This window comes from Blennius ocellaris (genome assembly GCF_963422515.1).
Source record: "Blennius ocellaris genome assembly, chromosome: 16".
NCBI lineage: Eukaryota > Metazoa > Chordata > Actinopteri > Blenniiformes > Blenniidae > Blennius > Blennius ocellaris.
The window spans coordinates 19,195,129-19,215,031 of NC_137665.1; the positions used below are offsets into that span (position 1 = coordinate 19,195,129).

The 19,903-nt window shown below is 47.8% G+C and overlaps 1 protein-coding gene across 1 annotated transcript in view; it reads left to right on the forward strand.

Annotated features, from left to right (window-relative positions):
• Positions 1 to 819: 819 nt before the first annotated feature.
• The window catches only part of hdac5 (histone deacetylase 5), a 29,674-nt gene continuing 10,590 nt past the window's right edge, over positions 820 to 19,903 (forward strand). The window contains exons 1-12 of the mRNA XM_080510813.1: positions 820 to 1,035; positions 10,155 to 10,244; positions 12,618 to 12,826; positions 13,009 to 13,153; positions 13,620 to 13,725; positions 14,540 to 14,655; positions 16,957 to 17,088; positions 17,164 to 17,297; positions 17,375 to 17,491; positions 19,124 to 19,235; positions 19,310 to 19,420; positions 19,505 to 19,698. Of these exons, the coding sequence (XP_080366939.1) occupies positions 10,187 to 10,244; positions 12,618 to 12,826; positions 13,009 to 13,153; positions 13,620 to 13,725; positions 14,540 to 14,655; positions 16,957 to 17,088; positions 17,164 to 17,297; positions 17,375 to 17,491; positions 19,124 to 19,235; positions 19,310 to 19,420; positions 19,505 to 19,698 (1,434 nt within the window). The 5' untranslated portion in view covers positions 820 to 1,035; positions 10,155 to 10,186. The remainder of the gene's footprint in view (positions 1,036 to 10,154; positions 10,245 to 12,617; positions 12,827 to 13,008; positions 13,154 to 13,619; positions 13,726 to 14,539; positions 14,656 to 16,956; positions 17,089 to 17,163; positions 17,298 to 17,374; positions 17,492 to 19,123; positions 19,236 to 19,309; positions 19,421 to 19,504; positions 19,699 to 19,903) is intronic.

The following is a 19,903-nucleotide window of genomic DNA, read 5'->3' on the forward strand; positions in this document are numbered from 1 at the left end:
GCGAATCCTGCGATCTGACTCTTTAAATGAGCCATGTCATTCGGTTGGACTCTTTATGCGAACCGACTATCTTGATCCAACTCTTTCAGTGATCATATTCATTTGATTCTCTTCAAGTCAGCGGCCCCCAACCTTTTTTAGCGCCACTGACCAGTTTAACGTCAGATAATGTTTTCACGGACTGGCTGTCAAGGTATGGCGTATAAATACAATCAAATAAAATTATACGGACAACACAAAAACCGTGATAGTTTGCAAATATGATAATCAAGGTGCATCCACTGTGTACTTGTATGTCTTTCTACTCACCTGTATGTTATTCTTCTGTCTCCTCACTGGACCTTTTCCCTTTTGTAAAGAAACTTTCCAAAGACGACTGCTTGTGCGTTCAATATCAGCGTTAATGTGTCATTTTTCAAAATGAAAGATTGTTCAGACTCGGATAATAAGTCAAATGGAAGTAAAGTTATTTATTCTTTCTGTGCGGCCCTGTACCAAACCGGGGCCCAGAGGTTGGGGACCGTTGCTTTAAGTGATCAGATTCATTGGATTCGACTCTTTAAGTGAGCCGAGTCATTAAGTGATTTGATTCATGGGGTCGGAGCTGGAACGATCAACGACTGACAGAAAAGTAGAAACAAGAGCTATTAAAGTTGGACTGTATCATCCTCTATTGCTTTCTACTGAGTCTATTTTTAGCTCCAGCAGACTGGTCACGTGGCAGTGAAGATGACGTCATAATGTTGTTGTTGGAGGAGAGAGAGACAGCGAGAGAGAGGTAGAGAGAGAGCGAGACAGAGCGAGGGAGAGAGAGAGAGAGAGAGAGAGAGAGAGAGAGAGAGAGAGAGAGAGAGAGAGAGAGCGAGGCTGTAAACATGGAGGAGGTGAAGCGGTAGAGACTCGACTCCGTCAATCCCGCATTTTCCTGCGGAGCGGCGGAGAGGGAGAGGCGGCGGCCGGAGGACGGAGCGGAGGACACCGACGCTCCTCCAGAACCCAACCGGAGGAAGACACCTCTGCGCGGATACATCCACGGTACGTGTGTGTGTGCGTGTGCGTGTGCGTGTGCGTGTGCGTGTGCGTGTGTGTGTGTGTGTGTGTGTGTGTGTGTGTGTGCATGCATGGATATTTCTGCAGGAAGACAACAGTGAAGTTAGAGCCGAGCCGAAGCTAACTGAGCTAACAGTAATAGAACCAGTATAACTACCTGGTTAGAGAGTACTATCTAGTACAGGTCATACTGCGCGAACAGTAATAGGACCAGTATAACTACCTGGTTAGAGAGTACTATCTAGTACAGGTCATACCGAGCTAACAGTAACAGAACCAGTATAACTACCTGGTTAGAGAGTACTATCTAGTACAGGTCATACCGAGCTAACAGTAATAGTACCAGTATAACTACCTGGTTAGAGAGTACTATCTAGTACAGGTCATACCGAGCTAACAGTAATAGAACCAGTATAACTACCTGGTTAGAGAGTACTATCTAGTACATACTGAGCTAACAGTAATAGAACCAGTATAACTACCTGGTTAGAGAGTACTATCTAGTACAGGTCATACCGAGCTAACAGTAATAGAACCAGTATAACTACCTGGTTAGAGAGTACTATCTAGTACATACTGAGCTAACAGTAATAGAACCAGTATAACTACCTGGTTAGAGAGTACTATCTAGTACAGGTCATACCGAGCTAACAGTAGTAGAACCAGTATAACTACCTGGTTAGAGAGTACTATCTAGTACAGGTCATAATGAGCTAAAAGTAATAGTATCAGTATAACTACCTGGTTAGAGAGTACTATCTAGTACAGGTCATACCGAGCTAACAGTAATATCTCTGTGGACAGGATGGCTGTAGCAGCTCTCATTTTGTCTCAAAGGACAGGGTGTCTGTCGGGACGTTTAATTTGTCATTGAGGACAGGATGTCTGTCGGATAACTTGTTTTGTCTCAGAGGACAGGGTGTCTATAGGAGCGCTTGTTTTGTCCAGAGGACAGGAGGTCTATAGGAGCGCTTGTTTGGTCCAGAGGACAGGATGTCTATAGGAGCGCTTGTTTTGTCTCTGAGGACAGGATGTCTATAGGACATGTGTGTGTGTATGTGTGTGTGCGACAACCCTTCCCATGTGCTCATGTCCAATCAGTGTTGTGGCTCCGCCCACACCTGGAGCCGGTGTGGATGTTGGCCGTCAGGCTTGGTGGGGCGTCTCTCAGGACTGCCGACTCCTGCAGGTCAAAGCAGACCAGCATGGCGGCTCGTCGTGGACTCAAACAGTCCAGCCTAAATGTCTTTCCGGAAACCCGCGAGGACAAAGACGCTGCTGGTTCGGTCCTCCGCTGCAGCGGCCTGAGAGCTTGTCGGAGACATTTGGCTGCGTCGTCGCTCCTCTTCCTCTGCGTTAGCGTGAATTTGCATATGCTGCTAACTCCTGCTGCGATTTCGCCTTCCCTGAAACGTCGCGGGCGTTGGAGGGACCAGGAGGGACCAGGAGGGACCAGGAGGGACCAGGAGGGACCAGGAGGGAGTGAGCTGCAGCTCTCTGCAGCGCTCGTGGGCCGTCGGGCTTCGTGACGGCGGAGGTGAAGAAGACGCCTCGCCAAACATCTTCTCCTATGAAAAACCGAGGCCCGGGGGCCGCTTCAGATGGAACCGTGTACTTCCCGCGGCGCCGCTGCTCGTTTGCTGCAGTTCCCGTGGAGACGGTGGCACGACGTGAAGGCGCTGCACCGATGAGTCACGCTGGTTATTTTACTGAACGTGAGACGGAGGGAAGATGAGGACTGATCGCTCTACGGCCTCTAGAGACGCTCACCTCACTGGCCTGCCTCACCTTTTTCTGGATTCATCTGGATTATTGCTCCTTCCACTGCCATCTGAACGTGCAGTGTTTATTTCATCTCGGGGGGGGGGATCTGGATTCCATCCCCCTCGGCTCAATGTTAAAGCTAAAGGTAGCAGGAGTGCTAACGCCAAGGCTATTAGCAGCAGTGCTAACGCTAAAGCGAGCAGCAGAGAGAGACTATAACTATCACATTCCAACTAGTGTGTGTGTGTGTGTGTGTGTGTGTGTGTGGGTGTGCATATGTGTGTTTGTGTTTGGAGAGAAAAAGGTGTTCAGGTGAATTGTTGCCATGGCAGCCAGCAGCCACGGTTGCCAGGGCAGCACTTCCTGCTCCTCTCTTCATAGTAGGAGGGGCGAGGTGTTTTTAGGAAGTAGAAAAGCAGAGAGACACTTTATTTTTCCCGGGAGGAAATACTTGCGACGGCGCCAACACGGAGAAGGGAGAGAATAAATGGGATAGAAGTGAAAACATCAACGTGGCAGTACAGTTATGTTCACGTTTGAAAACACAACAAACACTTTTTACAAAGAGGAGCTGGAGAGTCTTGTCGACACAGGAAGGACAGATCTGAGATGTGAGGGAGGGAGAGAGGGAGGGAGGGAGGGGTGGAAACAGATAGAGCGACAGAAGGGAGAGAGAGGGAGGGAGGGAGGGAGGGAGAGAGAGTGAGGGATGGAGGGAGAGCGTGAGGGAGGGAATAATTGTTCTTGAACATCATTGAAACAAGTGACTTAACTGGTTGAGGTGTGTGTGTGTGTGCGCGCGCGCGCGTGTGTGTGTGTGTGTGTGTGTGTGTGTGTAGGCTGACAAGCATGTCTCTAACAGCTGTTATTAGCAGCAGTTAGCTCTGTTAGCACAGTTAGCTATATTAGCTCAGCTTGCAGCATGTAGCAGAGTTCAGAGTTACGTGATGTCCCTGAACGTGTCCCTGAGGACCGCCGGCTCCTGCAGGTACAACCAAGAACCCCTGGCGGAGCAACATCCGGAACAAACGTTTAGGAATACAGGCGGAGTCAAACGTTTAAAGCAGTTACTGTCAAACCAACATGCCACGCCCCTCATACAGTGGCCACGCCCCCTCACAGGAGGAGCACGTCTGTGAGGCGCCGTTTCAACTTTTCAACGGAGGCTTATTTCTCACTTCCAATGTTTTCAGAAACACATTTCTCTGAACTGTCTCAGTCATAAAAGAGAAAGTTTGTGTCCGAGCCGCCATGTTGGTCTGCTTTTAACTGCAGGAGCTGACTGATGCGTTCAGGTGCATCACGTAACTCCACCCTCCGACATATTAACGAGCTGCGGGGTTCACACAGTAGTGAGGTTGCATGTTGATATAATTAAAATATGACTGGTTGTTGTTGTTGTTGTTGTTCCTCTTCTTCTTCTTCTTCTTCTTCTTCTTCTTCTTCTTCTTCTTCTTCTTCTACTTCTTCTTCTTCTTCTTCTTCTTCTTCTTCTTCTTCTTCTTCTTCTTCGCAAAGGATTTTAACTCAGCTGAACTGTAGTAGAGACAGACTCAGGCCACTCCTCGTCCATCTTTCACGTGTTCTTTTTTTGTTTTTCATGTCTAAATCTGTCGCTTTCATATTTTAGTTTTTGAGGCACACAAATATTTTAGAGTTTCAGTTTTCGCCTTGACAGCCAGCCTGCTCACTGGGGGCTGAAGCTGTTTCAACACATATAATGACGGAATAACATGGAACAGCACGGACTGTCACTCTGCTGCATCCTGGACTACTAAATACTGCATCCTGGACTACTAAATACTGCATACAGGATGCTAAATACTGCATCCTGGACTGCTAAATACTGCATACAGGATGCTAAATACTGCATCCTGGACTGCTAAATACTGCATACAGGATGCTAAATACTGCATCCTGGACTGCTAAATACTGCATACAGGATGCTAAATACTGCATCCTGGACTGCTAAATACTGCATACAGGATGCTAAATACTGCATCCCGGACTGCTAAATACTGCATCTTGGACTACTAAATACTGCATCCTGGACTGTTAAATACTGCATCCAGGATACTAAATACTGCACCCTGGAGGCTAAATACTGCATCCTGGAGGCTAAATACTGCATTCTGGACTGTTAAATATTGCATCCAGGATACTAAATACTGCATCCTGGAGGCTAAATACTGCATCCTGGACTACTAAATACTGCATCCTGCACTACTAAATACTGCATCCAGGATGCTAAATACTGCATTCTGGACTACTAAATACTGCATCCTGGACTGCTAAATACTGCATCCTGGACTGTTAAATACTGCATCCAGGATACTAAATACTGCATCCTGGAGGCTAAATACTGCATCCTGGACTGCTAAATACTGCATTCTGGACTGTTAAATATTGCATCCTGGACTGTTAAATACTGCATACAGGATACTAAATACTGCATGCAGGATGCCAAATACTGCATCCTGGACTACTAAATACTGCATACAGGATGCAAAATACTGCATCCTGGACTGCTAAATACTGCATCCTGGACTACTAAATAGTGCATCCTGGACTGTTAAATACTGCATCCAGGATGCTAAATACTGCATCCTGGAGGCTAAATACTGCATCCTGGAGGCTAAATACTGCATTCTGGACTGTTAAATATTGCATCCTGGAGGCTACATACTGCATCCTGGAGGCTAAATACTGCATCCTGGACTACTAAATACTGCATCCTGCACTACTAAATACTGCATCCAGGATGCTAAATACTTCATCCTGGACTACTAAACACTGCATCCTGGACATGACAACAGTTTGCCCATAACGGCAGCAGCCTGTTTATAGTAATGTGACAAAATCCTGTGTTCTGCTAAACCTGCTGCTCTACTAAAGCTGCTGCTCTACTAAACTGATGCTCAGTTAAACCTTCTGTTCTGTTCATCGTGCTGCTCTACTAAACCTGCTGCTCTGCTAAACCTGCTGCTCTATTAATCCCGCTGCTCTGTCAAAACTCCTGCTGCTCTGTCAAACCTCCTGCTCCTCTGTTACTCATGCTGCTCTGCTAAACCTGTGTTGAACCATGACAGCAGATTTCCCAGCCTCGTAGATTGAACTCCACTTTGAGTGGATGTTGTCTCTTCTCAGATCCTCCTGGCAACCTGGAACAGCTTCAGCTCTTCCACCGTCTGACTGTCATGTGGTTGTCATGGATACAGATATAGAGGACACACACACACACACCCACACGCACACGCACACACACACACACACACACACACACACACACACACACACACACACACACACACACACACACACACACACACACACACACACACACACACACACACACACACACACACACAGCAGTGTGACTCCAGTAGTTGATGCGACTCAAATAGAAATGCAGAGATGAGTCATCCACTGAACTACTGCAGTACACACACACGCACGCACGCACGCACGCACACACGCACACACACACACACACACACACACACACACACACACACACACACACACACACACACACACACACACACCATGTAAACAGCACATGTATTTTAAGAATTGGTACTTCTTTACAGATACTCAAGGCCGATTCAGCCTTCATAAGAACAAGAAGAAAAGTTGGGCTGACGTCAGCCAGCTGCCGGAAAATATGCAGGAGGCTTCCTACTCTGGGAAGCAGCTGTTGAACTCACAGGCCCCGCCCCCACAACAGGCCACGCCCCCTCACAGCACGCAGCACCGTTTTAACTTTTCAACTGCACAACTTATTTCTCATTTGCAATGTTTTCAGAAACACATTTCTCTGAACTGTCTCATTAATAAAAGAGAAAGATTGTGTCTGAGCCGCCATGTTGGTCTGCTTTTAACTGCAGGAGCTCACAGCTTTTCGTGATGCGTTCAGGTGCAACTTGTAACTCCGCCCTCCAACATGTGAATGAGCTGCGGGGCTCATACAAGAGCAAGGTTACATGCTAAATGCTAGGGGTTGCTCCTGCAGGGACACTGCTAAATGCTACATGTCCAGAGATCTGAAGAAGTCTCTCATGAGACTGAAGAGTCTCTAACAAGATTGAAGAGTCTCGAATGAGACTGAAGAGCATCTAATGAGACTGAAGAGCCTCTAATCAGAGACTGAAGAGTCTCGAATGAGACTGAAGAGCATCTAATGAGACTGAAGAGCCTCTAATCAGAGACTGAAGGGTCTCTAATGAGACTGAAGAGCCTCTAATCAGAGACTGAAGAGTTTCTAATGAGACTGAAGAGTCTCTAATGAGACTGAAGAGCCTCTAATCACAGACTGAAGGGTTTCTAGTAAGACTAGCTGAAGTGAAGTGACAGGGTGAATGGGGTTGTTGGACCTGGAGCTGAAGTCCAGGAGGTCAGTGGACCACCAGTAGGTCAGGAGGTCAGTGGGTCTTTGGAACACCAGGAGGTCAGTGGACCACTAGTGGGTCAGTGGACCACCAGTAGGTCAGTGGACCACCAGTAGGTCAGTGGAACACCAAGAGGTCAGTGGACCACCAGTAGGTCAGTGGAACACCAGTAGGCCGAGAGGTCAGTAAGTCTTTGGAACACCAGGAGGTCAGTGGAACACCAAGAGGTCAGTGGAACACCAGTAGGTCAGTGGAACACCAGTAGGTCAGTGGAACCCTAAGAGGTCAGTGGAACACCAGGAGGTCAGGAGGTCAGTAGGTCTTTGGAACACCAGGAGGTCAGTGGACCACTAGTGGGTCAGTGGACCACCAGTAGGTCAGTGGAACACCAGTAGGTCAGGAGGTCAGTAGGTCTTTGGAACACCAGGAGGTCAGTGGACCGCCAGGAGGTCGACCATCTGATGACTCCTGAGCAGAGTAGACTGGTGGTCAACCTGCTGACCAGTCCAGAAGCGTCTCGAACATCATCTCTGCACTGAAGGCCCGTTGTGTCCCGGTCAGTGAGCGGGGCTTGTATTAGGCTGATGGGCACCGGTCGCCAGGTATAATCAGCAGCCTGTGCTTCTCCACCCTGCATCCAGTGGATTCTGCCCCTCTCTCATTCTGCTGCGTGTGACTGCAGGGAGGGATCTGATTGGCTGGAAGTGCCGCCTCTCAGCCCGTCTGGACGCATGTGTGTGATTACCCGACTATAAATGTCTCCTTTGACGTCAGATGCTGGCTGCTGTGGAATGCTGCTCTCCTGCCAAACACACACACACACACACACACAAACACACGCACACACACACACACACACACACACACACACACACACACACACACACACACACACACACACACACACACACACACACACACACACACACACACACACACACACACACACACACACACAGGGCCTGTCCTGTTAGGGTTTCTTTCTTCCTGGTGGGCGTCACATCTCCCCATTTTATCAACTCTTCATTGGCTCACAGTCAAATTTCAAATTGACCAGAAGAAAATCTTAACCTTCACATTCTGGACATCCCCGTCTGGCCCCTCCTCCACGTTCTGGGCGTCGCCGTCCGGCCCCAGCTGTAGATACTATTGCGTCTGCAATACATTTCCTGTAAAGACTATTAGATACTACCGCGTCTACGGTACATCAGACAGTCTGTAGCCTCTATTGCAGTGGTTCTCAAGGTTCTGACAGCTGAGGGCAGATTGAGGAACCCACCATTGGACTGAGTAATCAGCAATAAATAAATTTTAATAATAAATGAGGCTAAACCTTCAACGCCGGAGGAAACTAGAGAAACATTGTAATGCACACAACCATAGACATTGTAAAGGCTCGCCGGCTGGTGGAGAGCGACGCGGTGCTGCCGCCATATTGGATGGGGCGTCTCGCCCTCAGAGAGCATCAGAGTCAACAGGAGTGACAGAACCAGCAACTTTGCGGTGTTTTGTTTCTAAAAGTTGAAGAAGCTGAAAAACCAACCGGTGGAGCTTCTTCAGTCTTTCTCTGGAACTGAACCTCCATCTGATGATGGCAGTCTTTATATGGTGCTTAAAGCTGGATGGATGGATGGATGGATGGATGGATGGAAAGATAGATAGATAGATAGATAGATAGATAGATAGATAGATAGATAGATAGATAGATAGATAGATAGATAGATCCTAAAACCTCTGATGTAGGGATGTCCTAAAACCTGTGATGTTGGGACGCCCTACAATCCAAGGCCAAGTGTCCCCTGAAGACAGGTGTCCTCTCTTCGGAGGGACGGGTCAAGAAGACAAAATGTAGGACCAGTTGATATTGAACTAACCAAAAACCACAAGATCTATGCAATATAACATATACCAGAACATCGTCCACACCAGAACACCGGTGCTCCAGTTAGTCCAGGGGCTCCAGTTAGTCCAGGGGCTCCAGTTAGTCCACATCCTCCAGTTAGTCCAGGGGCTCCAGTTAGTCCACATCCTCCAGTTAGTCCAGGGGCTCCAGTTAGTCCACGTCCTCCAGTTAGTCCAGGGGCTCCAATTAGTCCACATCCTCCAGTTAGTCCAGGGGCTCCAGTTAGTCCAGGGGCTCCAGTTAGTCCACATCCTCCAGTTAGTCCAGGGGCTCCAGTTAGTCCACGTCCTCCAGTTAGTCCAGGGGCTCCAATTAGTCCAGGGGCTCCAGTTAGTCCAGGGGCTCCAGTTAGTCCACATCCTCCAGTTAGTCCAGGGGCTCCAGTTAGTCCACATCCTCCAGTTAGTCCAGGGGCTCCAGTTAGTCCACATCCTCCAGTTAGTCCAGAGGCTCCAATTAGTCCAGGTCCTCCAGTTAGTCCACGTGCGCCAGTTAGTCCAGGGGCTCCAGTTAATCCAGGGGCTCCAGTTAGTCCAGGTCCTCCAGTTAGTCCACGTCCTCCAGTTAGTCCATGGGGCTCCAGTTAGTCCAGGGGCTCCAGTTTGTCCAGGGGCTCCAATTAGTCCAGGTCCTCCAGTTAGTCCAGGGGCTCTAGTTAATCCAGGTCCTCCAGTTAGTCCAGGGGCTCTAGTTAGTCCAGGGGCTCCAATTAGTCCAGGTCCTCCAGTTAGTCCAGGGGCTCTAGTTAATCCAGGTCCTCCAGTTAGTCCAGGGGCTCTAGTTAGTCCAGGGGCTCAAATTAGTCCAGGTCCTCCAGTTAGTCCAGGGGCTCTAGTTAGTCCACATCCTCCAGTTAGTCCAGGGGCTCCAGTTAGTCCAGGGGCTCTAGTTAATCTAGGTCCTCCAGTTATTTCAGGGGCTCCAATTAGTCCACGTCCTCCAGTTAGTCCAGGGGCTCCAGTTAGTCCAGGGGCTCCAATTAGTCCAGGTCCTCCAGTTAGTCCAGTGGCTCCAGGTCTAAAGGAAATCTTCTGCTGTGTTTCCCGCAGGTGTGGCGCTGAAGAGCGAGCTCCTCTCAGCCATGCAGAGTCCTGGGGGAGGAGCCAGTGAGCAGAGAGGAGGAGGAGCTTCTGAAGCAGGTGAGTGACGGGAACACATCAGCATGGCAGCAGTGTCGCCCAGAACACCACGACAACCCAGTGTTCAGTTAATCAGGGCCTGTTACATGTGTTACCTGTTAGTACATGTGCCTGGAAAACCTGTCTGTGGTCCTGGTTTTGCAGGTTGTCCTGGTTTAACAGGTTGTGGTCTTGGTTTTCTTGGTTGTGGTCCTGGTTTGGCAAGTTGTGGTCCTGGTTTGACAAGTTGTGGTCCTGGTTTGGCAAGTTGTGGTCCTGCTTTAACAGGTCGTGGTCCTGGTTTGGCAGGTTGTGGTCCTGGTTTAACAGGTCGTGGTCCTGGTTTGGCAGGTTGTGGTCCTGGTTTGGCAAGTTGTGGTCCTGGTTTAACAGGTCGTGGTCCTGGTTTGGCAGGTTGTAGTCCTGATATGGCAGGTCATCCTGGTTTGGCAGGTTGTCCTGGTTTGACAGTTCTGCTCAACATCCTTCAACCCAAACCAGGTCCATGTGACCCACTGGTCTTCTTTTGGGCTGAACAGCCAGATATTGACACTCTGGAAGTACTGATACTGATACTGATACTGATACTGATACCGATGCCGATACCAGTCTCAAGATATGGTCCAATATTGCACAGAGTACTAAAGAAGAGGGGAAAGATAGTTTTGTACAACACCAGCAACTTCATCACCAGCAACTTTATCAGTAGAGACATTTGGACCAGCAGAGTTATATTGATGTCACTCAGGAGTTTACCTGCTCAACTCTGAGCAGTGCTACATGCTACATGCTAAAGAGTTTCAGGGCTTACACACCAGCAATGCTACATGCTACATGCTAAAGAGCTTTTCAGGCTCACACACCAGCAATGCTACATGCTAAACATGATTAACAGAGACGCTATGCTCTGCTATGCTACTGTGGAGTGTCGTGGTGGAGGTGACGTAGCATCGACACACAGGCTGATGGAGGTGATATAACGTCGACACATAGGCTGTTCAAGGTGACGCAGCGTCGACACACGTACAGGCTATTGGAGGTGACGTAGATTTTACACACAGGCTGTTGGAGGTGACGTAGTGTGGACACACGGGCTGGTAGAGGTGATGAAGCGTCGACACGCAAGCTGATGGAGATAACATAGCATGGACACATAGGCTGATGGAGGTTACATAGCATCTACACACAGGCTGTTGGAGGTGATGTAGCATGGACACACAGGCCGGTGGAGGTGACGTAGTGTGGACACACGGGCTGGTAGAGGTGATGAAGCGTCAACACACAGGCTGTTGGAGATGACGTAGCATTGACACACAAGCTGATGTAGGTGACATAGCATGGACACAGGCTGACAGAGGTTACGTAGCAGCTACACACAGGCTGTTGGAGGTGATGTAGCATGGACACATAGGCTGTTGGAGGTGACGTAATGTGGACACACAGGCTGGTGGAGGTGACGAAGCATCGATAAACAGGCTAGTGGAGGTGACGTAGCATCGACACACAGGCTGTTAGAGGTGATGTAGCGTGGACACACAGGCTGTTGGAGGTGATGTACAGGACACACAGGCTGTTGGAGGTGATGTAGCGTCAACACACAGGCTGTTTGAGGTGACGTAGCGTTGACACACAAGCTGATGGAGGTGACATAGCATGGACACACAGGCTAATGGAGGTTATGTAGCATCTACACACTGGCTGTTTGAGGTGACGTAGCGTGGACACACAGGCTGTTGGAGGTGATGTACAGGACACACAGGCTGTTTGAGGTGACGTAGCGTTGACACACAAGCTGATGGAGGTGACATAGCATGGACACACAGGCTAATGGAGGTTATGTAGCATCTACACACCGGCTGTTTGAGGTGACGTAGCATGGACACACAGGCTGTTGGAGGTGACGTAGCGACAACACACAGGCTGTTGGAGGTGACGTAGCATCAACACACCGGCTGTTTGTTTGACGTGACGTAGCGTGGACACACAGGCTGTTGGAGGTGACGTAGCGTGGACACACCGGCTGTTTGAGGTGACGTAGCGTGGACACACAGGCTGTTTGAAGTGACGTAGCATGGACACACAGGCTGTTGGAGGTGACGTAGCGACAACACACAGGCTGTTTGAGGACTGAGGAGCTGGTCGCTCAGGTCCATGATGGTTTTCCTGGTTGAGGGGGGACCAGACTCTGGGTGCTGGTCTCTGGATCAGGGGAAGGTCTGACCCTCCAGGTCGGGTGTCACGACTGTGTATCACGACATGTGAAGGTTGTTTTTCCTGAGAAAATGAACCCGCTTCCTGTGGTCATGTGAGACCCCATCGCCATGGAAACCCGATGCTGCTGATCCTCACAGTGGAGGCTGGAGACGGGTGAAGCAGTGACCTTTCTGTCCGCAGGCGGGGCTCCGGGGGGAGCAGGAGGAGCAGACTGCAGGGAGGGCGGGGCCACGCTGGACACCTCCCTGAGGGAGCAGCAACTGCAGCAGGAGCTGCTCCTCCTCAAGCAGCAGCAGGAGCTGCAGAAGCAGCTGCTGTTCGCCGAGTTCCAGAAGAAACACGAAGTGCTGACGCGGCAACATGAAGTCCAGCTGCAAGAGCACCTGAAGGTGAGCAGAGCCTCACCTGCACACCTGGACCGGGACCGACCCGTGTGTGTGTGTGTGTGTGTGTGTGTGTGTGTGTGTGTGTGTGTGTGTGTGTGTGTGTGTGTGTGTGTGTGTGTGTGTGTGTGTGTGTGTGTGTGTGTGTGTGTGTGTGTGTGTGTGTGTGTGTGTGTGTGTGTGTGCAGCAACAGCAGGAGCTGCTTGCAGCCAAACGGCAGCAGGAGCTGGAACAGAAGAGGAAACTGGAGCAGCAGAGACATGAAGAGCAGGAGAAACACAGACTGGAGCAACAACTGCTGCTGCTGAGGAACAAAGAGAAGAGCAAAGAGAGTGAGTCACTACCACAGTATGTAATCTGATGTTAGAGGAGGAAGATGCTCTATAATCTGATGGTAGAGCAAGAATATGCTCTATAATGAGATGTTAGAGGAGGAAGATGCTCTATAATCTGGTGTTAGAGGAGGAAGATGCTCTATAATCTGGTGCTAGAGGAGGAAGATGCTCTATAATCTGATGTTAGGGGAGGAAGATGCTCTATAATGAGATGTTAGAGGAAGATGCTCTATAATCTGATGTTAGAGGAGTCAATCTGGGATCAATGTGTCAGTTAATGAGGTTAGATTATTGAGAAGTTAGATTATTAAGAGCTCAGGTTATTGAGGCTCTCCTCCAATCGACTGAATTAGAATTATTTCCCAATTAACCATTGAGACCATAACTAATGTTGGCACTCTGAGACGAAAGGTTTTCCACTTGTAAAGTGTGTGTGTGTCTGTGTGTGTGTGTGTGTGTCCAGGTGCCATTGCCAGCAGCGAGGTGAAGCTGAAGCTGCAGGAGTTCCTCCTCAATAAGAAGGATCCGGGTCCTGGTGGACTGAACCCGTCCTTCAGCCCGTCCAGCTGGTGAGCAGCACCAGAGACACCCCTGGACCCCCCCCCCCCCCCTCTCTCTCTCTCTCTCTCTCTCTCTCTCTCTCTCTTTGGTTTCTCTCTCTCAAAGAGTTCTGAGTGCTCTGACGTGTATGTAAAGGGTAAATAAAAGGGCGACAGCACCCCCTGGTGGAGAATCCGTGGAGGAGAACGCCGGATCAGACAGAACCCATAAGTTCTCTACTCTTTGTGGTTTTCCAGTTAAAACGTCTAAAATCCAGCCCACCAAGTCATTGCAGATTACAAACTGCTTTAAAAGTCTTTTGGTTAAAATGTGCGCCTGGATTGTATTAAAAGCAAGTAATTAAGTTAATTTTATTTGTATAGCTCTTTTCGCAGTCAGTCACAAAGTAAAAGTAAAATAGTATCACATTACTATCACTTCCTGTCAGCAGGGTGACAGTTGATTTCCTTCCCTTCGGTATTTGATTTAGTTCACATATCTTATTTTTATTTTATTTTATTTTTGGTTTGTTGTTGTTGGGTTTCCTGGTTTTTCTCAGAACTTTGGCACCCTGTAATGTAATATTATTTATATAATTTACCTAAGTTTAAAAGTCCTGATTGCTAATGTTAAAAAGCACTGAATGGTTGTCATGTACCGAGCAAAAAAAGTAAAATAAACAACTTGAATTACAAAAAGAAGAAGAAGAAGAAGAAGGTTTGAAGGTTTGAGCAAACATTTCTTGTGGGGAGGTAAAACAACGAGAATAAAATGAGAGAAATGATTGTTGGGAGACAAATAAGCACTTAACGTGTGTGTGCGTGCGTGCGTGTGTGTGTGCAGGGCAGCCCAGCACACCTCCCTGGAGCAGAACACCCCAGGAAACCACGCCTCCTATAAACTGCCCCCACTGCTGGGCAACTACGAGGGCAAAAATGACTTCCCACTGCGCAAGACAGGTAGGACACACACTGTGTGTGTGTGTGTGTGTGTGTGTGTGTGTGTGTGTGTGTGTGTGTGTGTGTGTGTGTGTGTGTGTGTGTGTGTGTGTGTGTGTGTGAGACACACACCATGTCAACCAGTTGTTGAATTCAGCTTTACAACCTGCAAACCACCTGTCAGACACTTTAAAGTGAAACTTTAAAAAAGGTTTTTATTAGTTTTTTCACTTTTTTTTTTTTTTTTTTAACAAAAGAACAATGTGTGTAAACAGATGGGTTGAAAAGTAAGCGGGTCATTTGACGTGTTGCATGTTGGAACAACAACCGTAAACAGATAATCAATGCTGGATCAGTTGAGGCCAATCTGCTTCTACATCTCAACTCAAGTCAGGGATTGTCCTCCGTCGTTCCTTCCATCATTGATAGACACAACTAGGTAAGAACAAATACATGAATATATACGCGGAAGTAGATGGCAGAAGGACGAGGTAAGAGAAAATAAAAGACAGCAACGAAAGGAGAAAACAGAAAATAGACAGAGGGATGGAGTGAGTTTCTGGGTGAATAGTAATGTTTTATAAAGGGTTGACAGGTTTCACTGGAAACACCAGAGTTTGGGAGTGAAAATGGAATTGAACCAGTTTAATGTGGGTTAGAACCTCCTTTAACCAGTTCAATGTGGGTTAGAACCTCCTTTAACCAGTTCAATGTGGGTTAGAACCTCCTTTAACCAGTTCAATGTAGGTTAGAACCTCCTTTAACCAGTTCAATGTAGGTTACAACCTCCTTTTACCAGTTCAATGTGGGCTAGAACCTCCTTTCACCAGTTCAATGTAGGTTACAACCTCCTTTCACCAGTTCAATGTAGGTTACAACCTCCTTTAACCAGTTCAATGTAGGTTACAACCTCCTTTCACCAGTTCAATGTGGGCTAGAACCTCCTTTCACCAGTTCAATGTAGGTTAGAACCTCCTTTAACCAGTTCAATGTAGGTTAGAACCTCCTTTAACCAGTTCAATGTGGGTTACAACCTCCTTTCACCAGTTCAATGTAGGTTACAACCTCCTTTAACCAGTTCAATGTAGGTTACAACCTCCTTTCACCAGTTCAATGTGGGCTAGAACCTCCTTTCACCAGTTCAATGTAGGTTAGAACCTCCTTTAACCAGTTCAATGTAGGTTAGAACCTCCTTTCACCAGTTCAATGTAGGTTAGAACCTCCTTTAACCAGTTCAATGTGGGTTAGAACCTCCTTTAACCAGTTCAATGTGGGTTAGAACCTCCTTTAACCAGTTCAATGTAGGTTAGAACCTCCTTTAACCAGTTCAATGTGGGTTAGAACCTCCTTTAACCAGTTCAATGTGGGTTAGAACCTCCTTTCACCAGTTCAATGTGGGCTAGAACCTCCTTTCACCAGTTCAATGTAGGTTACAACCTCCTTTCACCAGTTCAATGTGGGCTAGAACCTCCTTTAACCAGTTTAATGTAGGTTACAACCTCCTTTCACCAGTTCAATGTAGGTTAGAACCTCCTTTCACCAGTTCAATGTGGGCTAGAACCTCCTTTAACCAGTTCAATGTAGGTTACAACCTCCTTTCACCAGTTCAGTGTGGGTTAGAACCTCCTTTAACCAGTTCAATGTGGGCTAGAACCTCCTTTAACCAATTCAATGTAGGTTAGAACCTCCTTTAACCAGTTCAATGTAGGTTAGAACCTACTTTAACCAATTCAATGTAGGTTAGAACCTTCTTTAACCAGTTTAATGTAGGTTAGAACCTCCTTTAACCAGTTCAATGTGGGTTAGAACCTCCTTTAACCAGTTCAATGTAGGTTAGAACCTCCTTTAACCAGTTCAATGTGGGTTAGAACCTTCTTTAACCAGTTTAATGTAGGTTAGAACCTCCTTTAACCAGTTCAATGTGGGTTAGAACCTCCTTTAACCAGTTCAATGTAGGTTAGAACCTCCTTTAACCAGTTCAATGTGGGTTAGAACCTCCTTTAACCAGTTCAATGTAGGTTAGAACCTCCTTTAACCAGTTCAATGTGGGTTAGAACCTCCTTTAACCAGTTCAATGTAGGTTAGAACCTCCTTTCACCAGTTCAATGTGGGTTAGAACCTCCTTTAACCAGTTCAATGTAGGTTGGAACCTCCTTTCACCAGTTCAATGTGGGTTAGAACCTCCTTTCACCAGTTCAATGTAGGTTAGAACCTCCTTTAACCAGTTCAATGTGGTTTAGAACCTCCTGATCAATGTTGATTAATGACTGGATGGTCCTTGTTAGTCCGCCATTGTGATCCACTCCATGTGCTCCGGTCCAGTGTCAGAACCGAACCTGAAGGTGCGCTCGCGGTTGAAGCAGAAGGTTGCAGAGAGGCGGAGCTCGCCGCTGCTCCGCAGGAAGGATGGAACCGTCATCAGCACCTTCAAGAAGAGGGCCATCGAGATCTCTGGTGAGCCTGGTTCAGTGCCCGGACCGGGGGCCCGGCTCGTCCTGCGTCAATAACAGAGCTCTTCCTGTGCTGCAGTGTCGTCTCTCTGTAACTCCGCCCCCGGTTCTGGTCCCAGCAGCCCCAACAGCTCCAACAGCGCCATCGCCATCACCAACGGCAACGGCAACGGCAACGGCAACACGGGATCCGTGCCCAACATACAGACCGAGGTGCAGAACACTACTGCAGCTCCAGGCTGCCCCCTGCAGGCTGTCGGTGTGTGTTTCACTGTGTGTTCTCCCTGCAGCTCCGCTCTCTGCACCAGACGCTGGGGGCTGATGGGAGTCTGAGTCCTCTCAGCTTGTACTCCTCCCCCTCCCTCCCCAACATCTCCCTGGGCCTGCCTGCAAACACACACGTCACGGTGAGGACACACTCTACACTCTATACTCTACACTCTATACTCTACACTCTATATTCTACACTCTACACTCTATACTCTACACTCTATATTCTACACTCTACACTCTATACTCTACACTCTACACTCTATACTCTACACTCTATACTCTACACTCTATATTCTACACTCTACACTCTATACTCTACACTCTATATTCTACACTCTACACTCTATACTCTACACTCTACACTCTATACTCTACACTCTATATTCTACACTCTACACTCTATACTCTACACTCTATATTCTACACTCTACACTCTATACTCTACACTCTATACTCTACACTCTACACTCTATACTCTACACTCTATACTCCTTACTCTACACTCTATACTCTACACTCTATACTCCTTACTCTACACTCTATACTCTACACTCTATACTCCTTACTCTACACTCTATACTCTACACTCTATACTCCTTACTCTACACTCTATACTCTACACTCTATACTCTACACTCTACACTCTATACTCTACACTCTATACTCCTTACTCTACACTCTATACTCTACACTCTATACTCCTTACTCTACACTCTATACTCTACACTCTACACTCTATACTCTACACTCTATAGTCTACACTCTATACTCTATATTCTACACTCTATACTCTACACTCTATACTCCTTACTCTACACTCTATACTCTACACTCTATAGTCTACACTCTACACTCTATACTCTACACATTATACTCTATACTCTACACTCTATACTCTACACTCTATACTCCTTACTCTACACTCTATACTCTACACTCTACACTCTATACTCTACACTCTATATTCTACACTCTACACTCTATACTCTACACTCTATACTCCTTACTCTACACTCTATACTCTACACTCTATAGTCTACACTCTACACTCTATACTCTACACATTATACTCTATACTCTACACTCTATACTCTACACGCTACACTCTATACTCTACACTCTATAGTCCACACTCTATACTCTATATTCTACACTCTATACTCTATACTCTACACTCTACACTCTATACTCTGCACTCCACACACTATACTCTACGCACTCTACACTTTCTACATTCTACACACTCTACACTCTCTACACTCGACACTCTACACACTCTACACACTATACTCTACACACTCTACACTCTATATTCTACACTTTACACACTATACTCTACACACTCTACACTCTATATTCTACACTTTACACTCTATACTCGACACACTCTACACCAGTGGTCTTCAATAGACTTGTTTCGACGGCGGCAGCAGACACTCTGACACCATGTAGTTGGTCTGCCGGGCCACAGGAGGGCACTGTGGCTTGTTTTTGCCATGAAACCACACAGACGTGTGTAGAGAACAAAACATTTTAAACGTGAACAAAATGTATAGAAGCGACATCCTGGTGACTGATGATGAATCAATTGATGTCAGGGGACAATCTCGACTACTAAACTACTGATATGGACGATAAAACTAGAATAGTACTGCTAGTACGGGTCGCTTACTGGCGCATGAGCAGAAGAAGTAGTTACCGAGGGACTCTGACTCTGTTCAGTCCTGCAATGTTTGATTACATTACGTGTCTGTTTCCTCCTCCAGCCGGCTCAGCAGCTGTCCGCTCAGCAGGAGGCGGAGCTTCAAGCCATCCAATCACTGCGGGCGGGCGGGGCTCTGACGGGGAAGTTTCTGTCCACATCCTCACTTCCTGCCGGTAAGCTCCGCCTCCTTCGTTTGGTTTGTGTGTGACGTGGACAGAGTGAGGATGTGCTGACGCTTTGTGTGCAGGCGGCGGCCACGACGTGGAGGCTCCGCCCCCCGGCTCTCACTCTGCCCACTCCTCGTTACTGCAGCACGTCCTCCTGCTCGAGCAGGCCCGGCAGCAGACCGCCATGCTAGGTACAGCAGCCCGCGGCGCCACAGTCCGCGCCACTAACCTTCGACTTCTGTGACCTCTTGTGACCTCTATCTGCCTCGTCTCAGTCCCCATGTACAGCCAGTCGCCCTTGGTTACAGCTGAAAGGGGCGTGTCCGGCGCCATGCGCTCCGTCAACAAGCTGCCCCGCCACCGGCCGCTGGCCCGTACGCAGAGCGCCCCCCTACCCCAATCCCCCCAGGCCCTGCAGCAGCTGGTGGTCCAGCAGCAGCACCAGCACTTCCTGGAGAAACACTACAAGGTGCACACACACACACACACACACACACACACACACACACACACACACACGTCAGTAGTATAAGACAGACAGGGGGTATGGTTATCGCAACGTGTGTGCGTGTATGTATTGTATCTATTTCCGTGTATGTATTAATGTGTATATATATGCATGTGTATATATTTATATGTGAATGGGTGTGTAATATATGTGAATCAAGATGACT